This window comes from Akebia trifoliata, chromosome 10, assembly GCF_017979445.1.
Source record: "Akebia trifoliata isolate Shusen 1 chromosome 10, ASM1797944v1, whole genome shotgun sequence".
NCBI lineage: Eukaryota > Viridiplantae > Streptophyta > Magnoliopsida > Ranunculales > Lardizabalaceae > Akebia > Akebia trifoliata.
The window spans coordinates 27651528-27668660 of NC_141384.1; the positions used below are offsets into that span (position 1 = coordinate 27651528).

The 17133-nt window shown below is 33.3% G+C and overlaps 1 protein-coding gene across 1 annotated transcript; it reads left to right on the forward strand.

Moving 5' to 3' along the window:
• The first annotated feature begins 5323 nt into the window (after positions 1-5323).
• Positions 5324-7185, forward strand: GT18 (glycosyltransferase 18). The gene has a single exon (XM_086456582.1). It carries the CDS (start codon positions 5483-5485, stop codon positions 6950-6952), a length of 1470 nt encoding a protein of 489 aa, XP_086312708.1. The 5' UTR covers positions 5324-5482; the 3' UTR covers positions 6953-7185.
• The last annotated feature ends 9948 nt before the right edge of the window (positions 7186-17133 follow it).

Consider the following 17133-nt stretch of genomic DNA (forward strand, 5'->3'; position numbering starts at 1 on the left):
TTTTTCAGTGTAGATTCTTCGGTTCGAAAACAAAGGGTTATCTCAAATCTTCAACTAAAAACGGCTATGTCAATGTCAACTAAAAATATAAGAGAAACCCTTTACTTATTAAGAGACATTGAGATGCATAGAACAAGATCTCGAGATTTATTTCAAGATCTCGAGATTTATTTCAAATCTCGAGGTCTTCTTGACAGTAGATGAAACTTTGTAAGGCCTTTTTTCCTTATTATGTTAGTAAGACAAGTCAGACTCAAAATACAATTTCTCAAGAAAATGACTTTCTCATTAGGGTGCAAATTTTCTAATGTGAATTATCCAACGATTTTCCTCGCCGGGAAAATTAAAACACAACTCAGTTTTTTCATAATCTCGAAAAGGCAATAAACACTGACAAACATTTTTCGAAAAAATTCATCTTAAGGTCATTTTTCTTTTGTTGTTGAGGAAATTGGTTTTTTAAGAAAATATTATTTTCTTCAATCATATACACCACAAATTGTTGTCTGTTTTCTCTATGACAACTACTATAACATTCATTAAATTTTGTCCCAAGGCCATCACCAGCGCAGACTGGTTTGTCTGATGTCTCTATTCATTGATAATGATTAACCTTCCAACCCTAACACTAATTAAAATAAAAAATTTTGTGCCCCACCATTTAAAAGAAATTCATCATTCATATATATATATATATATGGGTAGCGTTCAATGGCAAACTTTTTAGCAAACTTTTTGACAAAACATTTTTGAAAACATGAGTTAGAAGTTTTGGAATGGGCTGATTTTTGGTGAGGATGATATCTACGGTGATGAGATCATCATCACCAAAAATCAGCCCATTCCAAAACTTCTAACCCCATCAAAAACAGTTTACAAAAAATGGGCGGTCCACGATTTTTCAACTAGTAAACATGGGTTAGAAGTTTTGGAATGGGCTGATTTTTGGTGAGGATGATCTCCTCACCGTAGAGATCATCCTCACCAAAAATCAGTCCATTCCAAAACCTCTAACCCATGTTTTAAAAAATGTTTTGCCAAAAAGTTGGCCCTTGAACGCCACCCTCTATATATATATATATATATATATATATATATATTAAGGAAGTCTACATGTGCAAACTAATGAAACATGGTGGACACCTTTAAGATTAGGCATAATTTTTATTTTATTTTTAAAAAGAGGAAAATGTAGGGATTAAAATATTGGGTGATTTGGACATAAAATTTATATTTTAATTAATATTTGTGATAATCACCCTGTTTTATAAAAGACATACACCTCAAAGCCTCTGTCTACCTTAAGAGACTAAAGTGAAATGTCCTAGATACCCTTGTCTTCAACCTCCAATCTATAGATAAATTGTCATCTTCAAGTTTTTCAACTTTTATAGTCAATTATTTTTAACTTGTTGAGTCTTGTGTTTAATACCATATCATAATCATGTTGAAAATCCTTGATTTTTGTACTCAAAATCCCAATTAGATTTCTTCAAGATTTTGTTCTTGTGATTTGAAGGAAAAAATATATAATTATAAGGTTCAAGATGATTGGTATTGGGAAGAAAAATCTAAAGGTGTGTTTGATTCCATGGAAAATCAAAATTCATGAATTTCCAAATCTATGAAAAAATAGTGATGGAAAAATGACTAAGATGAAATACCTAAATCCACTGTTTGATGCTACTTTGAAAAGAAAAAAAAAAAGAACGACAGTGACAGTGGTAGGGTGGGGATGAAGAAGAGATAGTCATGATTTATTTTGGAGATGAAAAATAGAGATGAATTTCATTTTCCTATTTATATGGGTGGGAAAATGAAATTTAACTTTTAATGAACTTTTTGATTAAAGTGAAAATTAACTTTTCATAGAAAAATACAATCAAATACATGAAAAATATCGTTTTTTATGAAAATTAATTGTTCACCCTATTTTCCATGTGCAATCAAACATGCCCAAGAGAATTGGATTAGGGGTTAAAGATGACAACATTTAGATGATATTTTGTTAATCTTTCTATAAAAATCGAGTTCATGGGGGCACCTTAGGATTATGAAAACACAAAAATATCTCAATTATTTGACAAAATCTTGAGGAAAATGTCTAAATTATCTTAAAATATTTGAAAGCGTATTTTATAACTGAACTATGTAGTAAATTTTTTTTTTATTATATATATATTATAAATATTTTGTCTTATATCTCAATCAAATATTGTAAATTTAAATGAAGGTGGACCTAAGTACCAATCTATTATAATGGAGTTTAACTATAGACATTTTCACCTTTGTTCAAATGTACCAAACACATGTAACACATGGTTACGTTCAACACAGCTATGGTTAAAGGATAAGCTGTCAACATCCATGACGTGTTCACAAATACTTTTGGGACCATCATGAAATAAAGCTGTCTGTGGATCGAATCAGACTCGAATAAGATTCATTTAGTTATTGGGACTTGGGTAAGGATCCGATCTATTTAAGATCCCATTTTAGATTTATAGGATTGATCTCATATCAAGCTCGATCAAGAATTTAACCCCAAGGGGGAGTCTCAATGCTAATTTCTAATCCAATTCGTAGGTTGTGAGTTTGATACCCAGTATGAGCTGTAGTTCCTCGGGAACACTTACGAAGGTGCATCCTCACTTATTCGATATATGTGATGTGCAGGCGTTGCACGTGCCTAGGAGAGGTTGGGGCGGAGCTGGTGGGGGCAATTGCCCCACATAACTTTAAGATACCCTTATATTTTCAACTAATTACATGTCTCATTTGTCTTCATTCTCTCACCTCTCTCCTCATTTGTCCCCACTCCCTCACCAAACTCTAATTTTTGCCCCCTCCCCCCTTTCAATTTTTTGTTAATGACATTGTCTCTTGATCGGACGTTCTCATATACTAATTGAAAATGATTTAAATATTTTTTTCTTGAACTTCTAATAAAAAAACCTCTAAATTTCTTCTCAAATTTATTTATCTTCAAGTTCTTCAATTATATAACTAATCATAGTTTGCCCCCACTACTACAAAATCCTGACTCCACCCTTAAGGAGAAGGACTCATATGCTTTGGCTCTTCTAATCCTCCTGGTTAAACGTAAATTCAGACATTCACGTCATAAATAATAATAAATAAAAAAAACTCGATCAAATTTTTTTTGTCTAACTTGTCGTAATTTTTAGCTGACTAGGCTAAGTTGAGTTTATTAATTGGGCTATTGAATTTGAAAGTTGAGTCACCTTAAAATTCAATTGAGTTGACTTGGCTTGACTCGACCAGTTTTAAAATTATGATACTAACCAGTGGATTACCTCTTAAATTACATTTAGAGCATATGGAGATACGAACCTTGCACATGAAAGCTATTTATTACTTCTTCCTTGGACCACACTCTATTATTACTATCAAGTTACCGACTAACATTATTTTTCACTTTTCAAGAGTCCGACTTTGAAGTGGACAGCTCGCTTCAAAATTTGAAGAAACTCTCTTCGTTACAAGACATATGGCATTTGAATTTATTTTACACCCTTACATTTCTATCAAAATTTTAAATACCTCCTTGAAAATGCTAAGAGTTACTTCAAAAGGATTTTTTTTTTTTTTTTTCCCACTAAACGACTTTTGTTTTTACTCTCTGTTGACTTTTTTCAAATATTTTCCTTGGTATTGATCCTGTGCTTCCAAATTATCTTTACAAACCAACTTCATCTCCTTATGGTAATATATCCTAGAGTGTCCATCTGCCTAATTGTCTTTGGGACTGCTTCAAAGACATGTAGACCAAAAATTAGTGTGATTGGGTTAAAAAATAAACTCACACGATTTCTAACATTGTCACTCCGAAGGACTTTTTTTAGCAATCCTTTCCCTCGAGATCTCCAACACAATCAACCTATCTTTCTCTATTATTGGATGTTGATTCCAATGCTAAATTTTGATTCTCAAGAATGTTATAGTAGGACTCTTGCTTTTACTTATTCGGTATCAATGATCTATCTTGTTGAAGATATGATTTACGATGGAGTTAAATTGACCTAATAATTAACTATTAAGTATAAAAGATAATGATATCGCACAAAACAAGCATCAATGATTGTATATATACTCTGACGATCAAAATAATCTCAATTGTGACAGAGTGTTATAATAGAATTCAAATTCTTAGTTAAGATCATATACTTTACTTTATTTGATTAATTATTTATTGATTTTTTCAAATCTCTAAATTTAAATTCATAAAATCATGATCATAGTATTATTGAGGGTGTTGACATTTCAAATTTTTGACTGCCTCGTATCATCATTTTAAATGGAGGCTACGTGTTGTATAAATCAACTTGTTCTACCAAGTGCTACATCGCATAAGCACTTGAGAAAGCATATATGATTGATTTATAGTCTCGATTCCATATGTAATCCTAATATTGAAATGATGTTGCCAAAGATTTAAATCTTCAATTTGTCGATTGATGATCAGCCAAGTATTAATCGCAATGTGATTATTTCTTTGAGATCGTGATAATATAACGTCCCCCTTTGACACACACACCCATCACAGAATCGTAGATCAATTGCCTCAAGATACATAAGAAAAATGATTTATGATTATGTGCATCCCGAGATATCTTATCTACGATTATGTAATGGGCCCGGGGGGGGGGGTGGTTTAGAAAATCATTACATTATTGCTTTCTTTTATTATTTGTAAATCATACGAAAAGGGTTGTATATTATCAACTAGTGGGCCCAAAGTGTAAGAAAAGTCAGACAAATTAGGCCCTGGAGTCTGGTAACAATCCAACTTCCAGGAGTACCAGATCACTGCTCCCCCAGTTAAGTGTAGCCTGTTTAGGACCACCTCAAGCGCCATTTTTGACGGTTCGTACTTCGGTGATGATCCCTCAAAAATACAGCTGTGCATACGCCACCCGTATATTATTTAACTACATTTAACAATCAACATGACGTCCGTAATAACGATTCCATTTTCTAGGGATTAGTATTGATATTTCTAGGGTTCCATTTGTGAGAATCTCTAAGAAAATCTATTCCATAAAAACCGTTTGTCTAAGTCCGATATATATAACCTAAAACGTCGTTTAACATCAAAGCCATCAAACCTACGACATGTAGTCTCTGTGGGACCCACAATGGTCTTTTACAAACACGTATTTTCGTAGAAGTCGTACCCCAACTTTCATATACAAACGGCCACGCATCCTTCAAAAAACTATTATTTCACACCGTCGGTGGTCCACGTATTCGGTCACACAGCTGGACACGTGTCAATCACATTTATAACTAAATCAACAATTTAGAAATTCGAGTCGAAATAAACGGCTTTATACGCTTATCTCTATCGTCCACTCATTCCTGCTAAAAGCTCTCTCAGCAACAAATTTCACAAAAAAACACCATTTTTCCCGGTTAAAATCCGCCGGAATACGTGGTAAATCACCTGAAAAAGCCTGTAATGCTTCCTTTATCCGATACGCCGTCTCCAGAAAATCAATTTCTTAAGAAACCCAAAACCCTAGATTTCTCTGACCGTAAAAACCCTCTCTACTCGATCCAAATCTTCATCTCTACTCATCCTCGAACATGGCTACTCATCAGCATTATTATACTACAGATTTTTCTCATCTTCATGGCTCGATCTCTCCCTGTTTCCTCTCTCCGCCGCCACCATTTTCCCTCTCCAAACAACCTCTCAATTGCCACCAACAACGAAGTTTCTCTCTGCAAGTACGGTAAATTTTACGTCTATGATCTTCCCCCAATGTTCAACAAAGATCTCTCCGAAAATTGTGAAGGTTTGAATCCATGGAACTCTCGATGCGAAGCACTCTCCAACGATGGATTCGGCCGGAAAGCGACTGAAATTTCTGGTGTTGTACCGGAAAATCTGACACACGCGTGGTACTGGACGGATCAGTTTGCGTCGGAGTTAATCTTCCATAATCGAATTCTAGGGCACAAATGTCGAACCCTAGATCCTGAATCCGCTACGGGTTTCTACGTTCCATTCTACGCTGGACTCGCAGTAGGTAAGTATCTCTGGAAGAATTACAGTCCTCGAGATCGAGATTATCACTGCGAGTTACTTCTGAAGTGGATCCAAGATCAACCATACTGGAAAAGATCCAACGGTTGGGATCACTTCATCATGTTAGGTCGAATCACGTGGGATTTTCGACGGTCGAAAGATCAAGATTGGGGATCAAGCTTCATCTACATGTCTGCTTTGAGGAACGTTACACGTCTCTTGATCGAACGAAACCCTTGGGACTACTTTGATGTTGGTGTACCGTATCCTACTGGATTCCACCCCAGAACTGATCAAGATGTACGAGACTGGCAACAATTCGTCCGTACACGTAAGCGAACAACTCTCTTTTCATTCGCCGGAGCGACACGTGGAGCTATCAAGAACGATTTCAGAGGAACACTATTGAGACACTGCTACAACGAGTCTGACTCGTGTCGTGTCGTTGATTGTGGTGTAACTCGGTGTTCTAATGGTAGCTCAGCGATTCTCGAAACGTTTTTGGACTCGGAGTTTTGTTTACAACCGAGAGGGGATAGTTTTACGAGACGTTCAATATTTGATTGTATGGTTGCCGGTTCGGTTCCGATTTTCTTTTGGCATCGAACCGCTTATTATCAGTATGAGTGGTTCTTGCCGGGTGAACCGGAGAGTTATTCAGTTTTTATAGACCGTAAGGATGTGATCAATGGTACGTCTATAAGAGGAGTACTTGAGAGGATTAGTAAAGAAGAAGTGAGAAAGATGAGAGAGAAGGTTATCGAATATATACCGAAGTTTGTGTATGCGGAACCTAAAGAGGGGTTGAAGAGTATAAGAGATGCTTTTGATGTAGCCATTGAAGGGGTGTTGAAAAGGTTTAGAGAACAAGAAGAAATTGGATACAAGTGGAAATAATAGAAAAAATTGAAATAAAAATGAAATAAGAGAGAAGGCTACTTAGAGAGAGAGGCAGTTAAATTAGTTATTACAGTATGTATTTTATTTGTGTCATTTTAGTTAGAAGAGGTGAAGGGGGGGGGGGTGGCGATGAGATATTCTTTTATGAAATTTTTTATTTTGAGGTGAGATTGTAAATAAATACAGTATGGGATATTTATGATTATTTATGGAATCTACTTGTTTGTGTTTATTGGTATTGAAGCTCACTAAATTGTGTGATTGGTAGTAGTTAATTCATATTTTAGTTTATGGATTTTAAATATAAAATTTAATGTGCAATAAATACAATTTCGAAATGATTAATATGGAGTGACCTGTCCACGAGGAAATCTTTACGAGGTGACGCGCATGCCCGTAGTTGCACGCCACCCAGTCAAGGTGTCTTATGGTGAGGTCACTCCAGCACAACTCTTTGAAAATTGGAATCTGAGGGTAATAAAAAGTGTATTTATTGCACTTTGATTGCATGGAAAGTCACTTTCCATGAAAAATTAGTTGTGGAAAATAGGTAGGGTTGGAAAATCAAATTCCATTGTTTGATTTCACTTGGATAAAATCATGGAAAAAATAAGAAGAGGAGAAGGAGGATGTGGCGACGACGAGGGCGACGGTGGCGGCGGTGGCTGCTACGACGACGATGGTGGAGGCGGTGGCGGCGACGACGGTGGTGGCGGTGACGATGAAGGTAAGTGAGGAAAATGGGGGGAGAACTTGGTGGTGGTGGTGGCGGAGGAGGTGAGGGATGGAGAAGAAGAAAAATAAGAAGAGAGAGAGAGAAGGTGGTCGGAGACGGAGCCGACGGCGACAACAATGGTGACGACGACGATGACGACGACAGCAAGGTTAGTGTAATGATGGTGGTGGTGGTGGTGGTGGTAGTGGTGGTGGTAGGGAATAATTGATGATGGAAAACATGGGTGGATTTCATTTTCCCACCCATATGGGTGGGAAAGTGAAATCCATGATTTAGTGGACTTTTTGAATGGGGTAGAAAATGAATTCCATTTCCATGTGTAATCAAACACTTGAAAAATGTCATTTTCCATGGAAATTGATTTTCCACCTTATTTTCCATGTGCAATCAAACATACCCTTAGTTTATTTATAAAAGAGTGATAAGGCATATTTTTAATTATTTATGGGATGTTATTATTTGTGTTTCATGGGAATAAAGCTAATTAAATTGGGTAATTGATAGTAGTTAAATTATCATTAGTTTGTTTACAACTCATTTATTTCATCAAATTAATATAAGTATGACGAATGGCTAGTATTTCTAGGTTTACCATTTCCTTTTAGGTTATGAGATGCCTTATTGACATTTGTAGTCTACTTTTTTATTTTAAGAGTAAAATGTTATTTGAATGATTTCGAATTTTCTTTTGTTACGTTTCTTGATCTCTCAGACACCTCATGTATTGAGGTGTGATGGATCTAGAGGCGTTTTTAGTTTCCCTTATCCTTTGCTTTAGAAAAAAAAAAGGGTCAAATCTACTCTAATGGACTCGAATCTCATTCTGGATGGATTTGTAATCCATGGTAAGCTTTCCATCTTAAAACATATGATTATATATGAGAGACATTATCGTTGTTTTGTTTTAGGAAAAATTAGGCGAAGGGAATTTTTTCTAAATAGTCCCTAAGTTTTGGGTGGTCTCTTAATTGTCCCTTTAGTAAATTTTTCTTTTTTAACATTCCTTGGACCTCATCTGCCACATTTTTCACGATTGAACGTCCTAACCGTTTGAATTCTTCATTTTCATATTAAAAAAATGGATTTTTGGCATTTCCCTTGAATTTGGAGACTCCATTCAATCATAAAGGATTTAAAAATGAAGAAGAAGTCATTTTCAACGGTTTTTTCAAATATTTTAAAGATGTATGTAAAAAATTAGGGTTTTGTCACTTTTTTCTATTAGTTTTTAAATGAAAATCGACAAAGAATGGTTATTGAGGGTTGAAATCATCTAAACAAATCATTATCTCAAAATTTTAGTAGATCTTTCAATGTAGTTTAGTCGAAAAAACTCGAAAATTGAAAATGGGTGGATTTTACCATTTTTGAATTCGATAGTAAATAAAAAGTGGTGAACTTGACAATAAATAGTGGTGAGTTAGATAGTAAAAACTATGAACTCGACACTAAATAAAAAAGTGTCTGAATTCAACAATAAATAAAAAAACGATAAGTTCGCCAATAATGACACACCATTAAGAAATAAAAAGTTTACTAAATGTCACATCAAGCTATCGCGCAAAAATTAGGGACTATTTAAAAATAAATCCCTCCGCCAGGTCCCTTAAGTAATTTTCCCCTTGTTTTAAGCGAACTTAAGTGGAAATTGGGGGGGGGGGGAGACTTTTATGGAAATTTCACACTTTGGGAGTGTGATTGTAAATAAGTATAGGTATGGAAAATTTAAGGGGTATACGCTCATTAAATTAGGTAATAATTGATTCATCTTTAGTACCTTTTAAATAGTGAACTGGACCTATATCTCAGTTTTAACCAGTCCATAAACCATGGTCTTGTCTAAGGATTAGTCTCAAGGCACATGCAACTCCCACACCTCACACGCAATAGGTAAGTGAGAGTGCGCCATCGCAGGTGGCCCTAAGGAATTAATGCTCATATTGGGTATTGAACTTATGACCTACAGACATTAACTACTTATCAGACTATATTGCTTGTATATACATAAAAAAAATGGATCCAAAGGTATTTTTGACTTCTCTTTTTTTTTCTTTGCCTATAAAGATGAGTCGAACTTAATCGCAGATGGAAACATAATCCCTTGAAGCTTTCCATCTTAGATAATGTGATTAGATATTGGAAGCATTAACAACTCTTTTTTTGAACTTATTTTCTTTGCTTATAAAGAAGAGTTTAACTTAATCGCAAATGGAAACGTAATCCCTTGAAGCTTTCCATCTTAGATAATGTGATTAGATATAGGAGACATTAAAAACTTAATTAATTCCCTAAACCCGCTCAAGTTGTATGTCTATTTTACATAGTTATATAATGATTGGACATGTTAACGAGTATTTGTAGATATTATTAATCAGTAATTTTAGATGTCATAATCCTTTGCAATAGATTCCAATATCTTTACCATCTCAACAAGTTTATAAAAAACATTTAATTCCACTTGTAGGTGGATGGGCCCCGAATGGTGTACGAGTAATTGTTTGCTCACAACCTAACACCATTTTGACATGTGTGCTAATGATGTAAGAAATAAGAGAAGAACTTTTTCTCTTTTGCCCATAGTGAAAAAACGAAATTTCATTATTTGATCACCTTGTGTACCAATCTTGTAGAGCATTAAATTCTTTGAAGTTAAAAATATATATTATTTATTTATTTACTTTTTTCACTGTTGAATTTTAAATTTATATTTGGATGCTCATGCTCAATAACCGTCCTTTTTCAACACCATTGATCAAGTTCGAAAAACTTGATTTTTTATTTATTTTTTTTACTATGAGTTTTTTCATGAAATCTAGAAGGGTGTGGTGTTCAATTTCCAATATGATAATCCATGCGGATCCCACAATGCTTTTTAAGATTTGAAATCTAAAAATTACGATTTATGGGGAGTAGATGTGCAGGTAAGAGAGAGGAAATTTCTTTCTTATTACTTACGTCATCAGCACCACATGTCAAACGATGTTGGGTTGTGAGCAAACAATCACTCAATGGTGTAACATGTGAGGCAATGTATATTTCAAATCATGTGAATATGTTATGGAAGACTCACATTCAAACGAGTCTAATAAAAATATATTAAAAATTTTAAAATAAATAATTATCAATTATTTCTCACAAATTATTAAATATAAACACCTAAAACTGGCAATGGACCGATCCATATAAGATGAAGTTGCTTTAGGCCAAAATCTATAAGGATCAAATTAAATATGGATCCAATCTGATAAGAATTAATACGGGCTTTTATCAAATTAGATTTTTATTATATCCCTCTAGTAGGATCTAATAACGCTTGGATCAGATTCGAATCAGATCAAATAAGATTTTATATACAAAACATAAATCTTTTTCATATTTGAGCATTATATATAAGGGAAATGCTGAGGTCCAAGACAGTACGAGGACGTTGGCATTCTCTAATATATATATTTTTTGTTGGTATTTTTCAATATTTTTTTTTTCAAGAATATCCTTATTCATTTTGTCTTTTAGTGAAAAAGATATTGGTATATTAGTTGATTTACTTAATAAATATTTGTCTCTCATGTAATACATTCTACGGACATTTAATTTTTAAAATTAGATGTCTTATTGCAATTAATGCAATCAAAGCATTTATTGTAAAAAAGACCAATATAACCCTATTTTTTCATTAAAAAATAAAATGATTAATGATATTATTGGACAAAAAAATATTGTACAATGTTAACTTCCCCATAAGATTTTGGATTTTAGCATTCCCCATATAAGATACTTCGCATAATTTTTCACATTTTATCGAATTAAGGCCTATCAATTTGGGACTTGATTGATCTAAAACCGATCCAATAGTCTATCAAATTACATTCATTCGGATGGAAACGATCGAATTTTGGGTCTGATCCGATCCATCCATTGAGATTGTTTCTTTTGCTAAAAGGGGGGACTAGGATACATACATTAATAAGGGGGCCACTTTGAAAACTTGGGATACCGACAAGAAAGAGAAGGGGACTTAAATTATTGAATGAGTCTCGTCTTTTATAAGAATGACGACAACATAAAGGTTTGCTAACAAGACCCAAAGTAAAGGCAACAGTCTTCAAATTTGACCAAAAGAATCTAATAGGTTTCCACTTACCATATAAAAGAATCCCAAACGTACTTTTTAAATGGGAAAGAGGAATAAATTGCATTCCACTATGTAACAAATGTCCAACTTGTATAACATCAATCATTTTGATTTCTTAGAGGTCCTTCGCTTCTCGAATGTATCATATAATCAAGAAAAACTCACAAATTCATTAGAAGTGATCCAATTTCTTCATTGAATAGAAATCGAAGATCTTGAATGCAATTGATTTGATATTTAAAAAAAAAAAAAATGTTGGAATGACACAAACGGAGACACAAAGATAACAAAAATGATGTGGTGGAGCGCACATAACCGTAAATATTTTTTACTCATATCTCATGGAAAAACATCTACGGTAATATGCGCGACTCCACATCATTTTGTCACCTTTGTGTCTCCGTTTGTGTCACCCCAGCATGACTCTAAAAAAAAATTACGTTATACTATTATTATTATTATTATAGAAGTAAAAAAACTTCTATTATCTTGATATATGTGTTAATGGCTTGTTATTTTAGTTTTTGTACTCTTAAGTGTATATGCAACACAACTTTTTCGACGTTCAAGTTAGGTTAAATATAAAAAGTAGCTTAGTAATATTGTAGAGGGTGGAAAAAACATGTTTTTGATGTTCTTGCATATATATATTTATAGAGATAAAATCTTAAGATCTTATTAACAAATCTCTTCCTAATTCGTCCATCCTTTTTAAGGATTTTCCCTTATTAAGAGTTTGTTCAAATTTGACAAATTCTCTAAGTTTGACCTCGTCTCATTCTTGATTTTTAGAGATTTGGGTTGAACAAGCAACTCTGCCACGTACCTTTTTTATGTGATCAATTCTGACCTCATGAGGTCAACGTAAGTGAACTAGATATACACAAGCATCGACTCATACCCACACCCACCTAGGATCTGAATCACCCAAGTTTTTCCATTCACTTGGACGGGTTGACTCGTAACTACGAGATTAACTCAAATTTCCAAATGTGCGTATCCTTTCCTAGTGTCTTGTAAAAAATATTCCCCATAATTATTATTACTTAAAATATTTTAAATATGGATTTGTGTGAGGGAATGAAGATGTGATCCTCCACTTTATTAGAATTTGGGATTGACAATGTATTGCAAGGTGAATAATACAAAGATAAAATTAAAAATGAATGCATTTGAAAAAAATGTAAGACTAATTTCATTAATAATAAATTAAAATAATTCAGACATAATCATCGAACACCATTTCCAACTCTAGCTGTGTTGCCCCTACGATCTAGAAACCCCATTGAGCACGATACGTTTAACTAAGAGATAAATAACCACAAGACTAACCGTTACTTAAGCTACACGAGCATCTCAAATGCATCTACTTAGTGGTAGTAATTGAAAGGTTGATTTAGACATGTACACACTTGTTTTCAAATCTCCTTAACCTTAGTCTTATGCGAGAGACCATAAAAAAAAACCCAATTTAATCTTTCCAACGTAATTTCCCATCACTTGAACCTTTTATATAAAAACTTCGATTTTTTTATATATTCCAAATTTCCATTATTATTATTCTTTGATTTTTTTTGCTTTTACCAAGATCCTATCTCCTCCTTTAGGTTTGAAGGTTAAAGGAAATGGAATGTTAAGGTTGAAAACGAATGTAAGAAAAAAAAATTTATACCCTAATGGCTGAAAACAATTGTCTTAGGGAATAAAAATCGAGGTATTTTTTATGGTAGAGGTTGAAGATAAAGGTATTTAGATCATTTATTATCAATCTCTCAAAGAAGATTATGGTCAAGAGATGTGTCATAAAAGAGTTTGAAAACAAGAGAAATCGATTATTCAACATTGACAAATTTACCATTGGTTTGATTGTAGAAGTATTATTTATTTATTTATTTATGACGAAGGTGTCTGAACTTACGTTCAACTAGGAGAGCCTATGGGTCCCTCCCCTGGGCATGTTCAATGCCCACACATCACATGCACCAGGTAAGTAAGGGTGCGTCCTCGTGGATCGTCCAGAAGAAATATTATTCATGCTAAGTATCAAACTCACAACCTGCAAATTATTTTAAATATAGGCATTTGAAAAACAATATTAACAGCCTAAACTCTAAATGTCCTCAATCTTTTGATCTTTGATTTTCACCCCCATACCATGTGTATTTGACTTTTCTTTAGTCAACTTTTAAAAGTATGATCAACCACTAATGCTTATGACTTTGGAGTTTCAACCATTTAATATTAAAATCTTTTTATTTTTAAACATAAATAAATAATTACTATTAGCGGTGGAAATTATAGCTGCAAACGTAGTACACGTGAAATGTTCAACACGCGTAGAGCAAACCTCAAACAACATTGGTTCTAAGCACGTGGTTTATGATGTAACGTGTTTCCATCGCACCACAGTGATTTATATAGCTGTTAATGGATCGGATCAGGTTGAATGGGATATCCGACAAAGATTGGATCCGATCCATAACTGATCCAATAGGAATTGGAATAGGTCCTTGCCATGCTGATTTTTTCCTTCTTCTTATGGTGGGTTGCCCCACCCTTTGGTGAGACTAATCCCATGGTCACATGGACCGTTCCCTCGAAATGTCGTAAGTGCAATTGGTTGAGTCAATTGTCAACCGGACCCTAGAGGGTGGCCCCAAGAAATTCATAGCTTCGTTGGGTTTCGAACACTTGACCTACCTTTCCTAAAAATCTTATTAAGGCTCAGTTTGTCATTAAGCCAACGCAGTTCTTGTCATGTGGATCTCAATCTTAGGATCTAAAACTGATCCAATACCACTTGAATCACATCTAAAACAAGATCAACTTGGATTTGATGTCCAAAAATCCTCTACCTCCTTAAAAAGCAAAATATTTTTCTTATGTTTTCTGATAAAAAATTAAATTTTAAAATATAAATAAAAAAATAACTCATACATGTTAAACTATTATTTGTATCCGTAAAAAAAAATATAAATAAATACTTTTTTTTATTAAATCCTATACCTCTTTAAAAAGAAAATTAATTTCTTTTTTTTTTTAAAGAAAATTATATCAAAAATTAATTTTACTAATAGATTTTTCTTTTTTCTTTTACTTATCTACTTCAAGAGTAATAATTTTTAAAATATTAGTAAAAAAGAACTCAGAATTGTTAAACCATTCTTTGTTTTTGTCAAACATTAATTAAATAAATATTTTTTTTATCAGGTCCTCTGCTTATTTAAAAAAGAAAATTAGTTTTCTTCTATTTTTTAGAAAATTATTTTAATTAATTTTTAAATCAAAATTTGATTTTACTAATAGTTTTTTTTTTTTTTTTTTACTTATCCACTTCAAGTGTCCCTCTTCCACTACATCTCTGACCATAAATAAGGTGATAAGAGACCTCGGGATCCAATATTTAATTATTCATTAAATTTATAAATAATAATTTTATCAATATAATTTTTTTCTTACTTTATGAAATTCTCATTTTTAAGTGGCCTTCTTCCTTTATACCTCTTAAGGTGATAAGGACCTCACTATCCTAGAATGACAAGAATGCTCTCTTCAATTGATTAAAAGATTGAGTTCAATTAAGGAGAACATGTCGAAAGATGATGAGATTCATGCATCCAATCTAAGTGTGAGAGTATAGATGGGGAGCAAATAGGAAGCGATAGATCGTGCTCTTAATATAGATTTGTAATTTAAACAAGTAAAAGTTGGGGTAATAATAGTTGTTATCTCTCTCTCTTGTTAGATTTCTGCTTTTTAATGTTGATTAATAACTTGAATCCAATCTTTAATTGGGTGTGATAAATAAAAGTTGGGGTGTCAATAGCGTCTCCACTTTCTTACTTGAAAAGATTTCAAATCTTACTCACAGTGGTTGGGCCATATGGATTAACATGGAAAAACTCAAATTCAAATATATATATATGATCTAGATCCAAGATGTAAAAAATGGATAGATTTGAAATTAAAATTCAGTGGTGAAAAATAATGTCGAATCATAATTTAGATATTGAGCTCACTGAAATCGTCTCGACACTTTTTAAGATGAAATAAAAAGTATTTGATAAATTGGAGGGTGTAGACGTGAGATGTTCATCATAGAATCTCAATGCTACATTATTTGAAGTCACCACTATTCTTTTTTAGAAATAGGTGTGAATGGGCACCCAAAGTGATTTTGAAATTGATTTATCATTGTAATGACTCTCATATATGGATAAGGGCACGACCTACCTAATATCTAAATAGGGAAGTCCGATTAGAGGATGAGAAAGGTGTTAGGTACCTCATTTTCTCTACCAAAGTTGGTTGGTTACCTTTGAAACGTGACTAATAGTTTGAAAAACTTAAAAATAAAAAATAAATGAAGGTGGGAGAGGATGTACATTACATCCTAAAGACTTTCTATAACAAAAACATAACTAGATGGGAGAGGATGTCCCTTGATGTTATTGAATGATATTGAGTCTTGAAACAAGTAACTTGAAGGTTGAGAGTGTTAGTTGAGGGTAGAAGGTTAAAGAATGTGAGGGTTATTAGTTGGTAGTTGAGAGATTGATAGAAGTTCTTGAGTTGGAGGTTGAGTTGAAAGAGGGTTAAAGAGGTAGAGTAAGGATTTTAATAGAGTTTTAGGTATAGAGTTGAGGATTTGAGAACATGAATTTCTCATAGGAAATTATGTTATTTATAGAGTTTTTGAAGAATTTTTAGGGGTAAAGTGGTTCAACCTTTAAAACAAAGAGAAATGACATGAGATTTAAGTTATTTGTTTTAGGATTTTTTTTTATTTTTATAAAGGTAAAGGTGAAATTTGTGAGAAGAAACCATAAAATATTTTTGGTCTTTAGTTTTTTGATAAATATAAGTGAAAGAACAAAAATATTTTTGGGTGGGTGAGTAGGGGAGTGACATGTGTAAAAGTGGAGTGATAAGTAAAAAGTTAATCTTGATTCATTTGTAAATAATTCATAAAGTAAGGGTGAATATATATATTTAAAATAAATTAATAGGAGAGTTCCATGCATGTACTTGAAGATTCCTACCTTTGAGGGGTAGGATTGGAAGTTCTCTAAATTTTAGATATTATTACCAAATATCAAGGTACCTTTTTGGTTTGACATCACCTTTTGATGAGGACATTCTTGGGTTTTTTCAAAAGAGTTGACTCTATAATTAAGTTGGAGTATTGGTCCACCAACGAGGATCATTATTGGATGTTGAAACTTATAAGAGACCAACATGTGTCCTTTCTTGGGAGAAATGTAAGACCATAGACTTAAAATGGGCTTGATATGGGTTTAGTAGTAGATT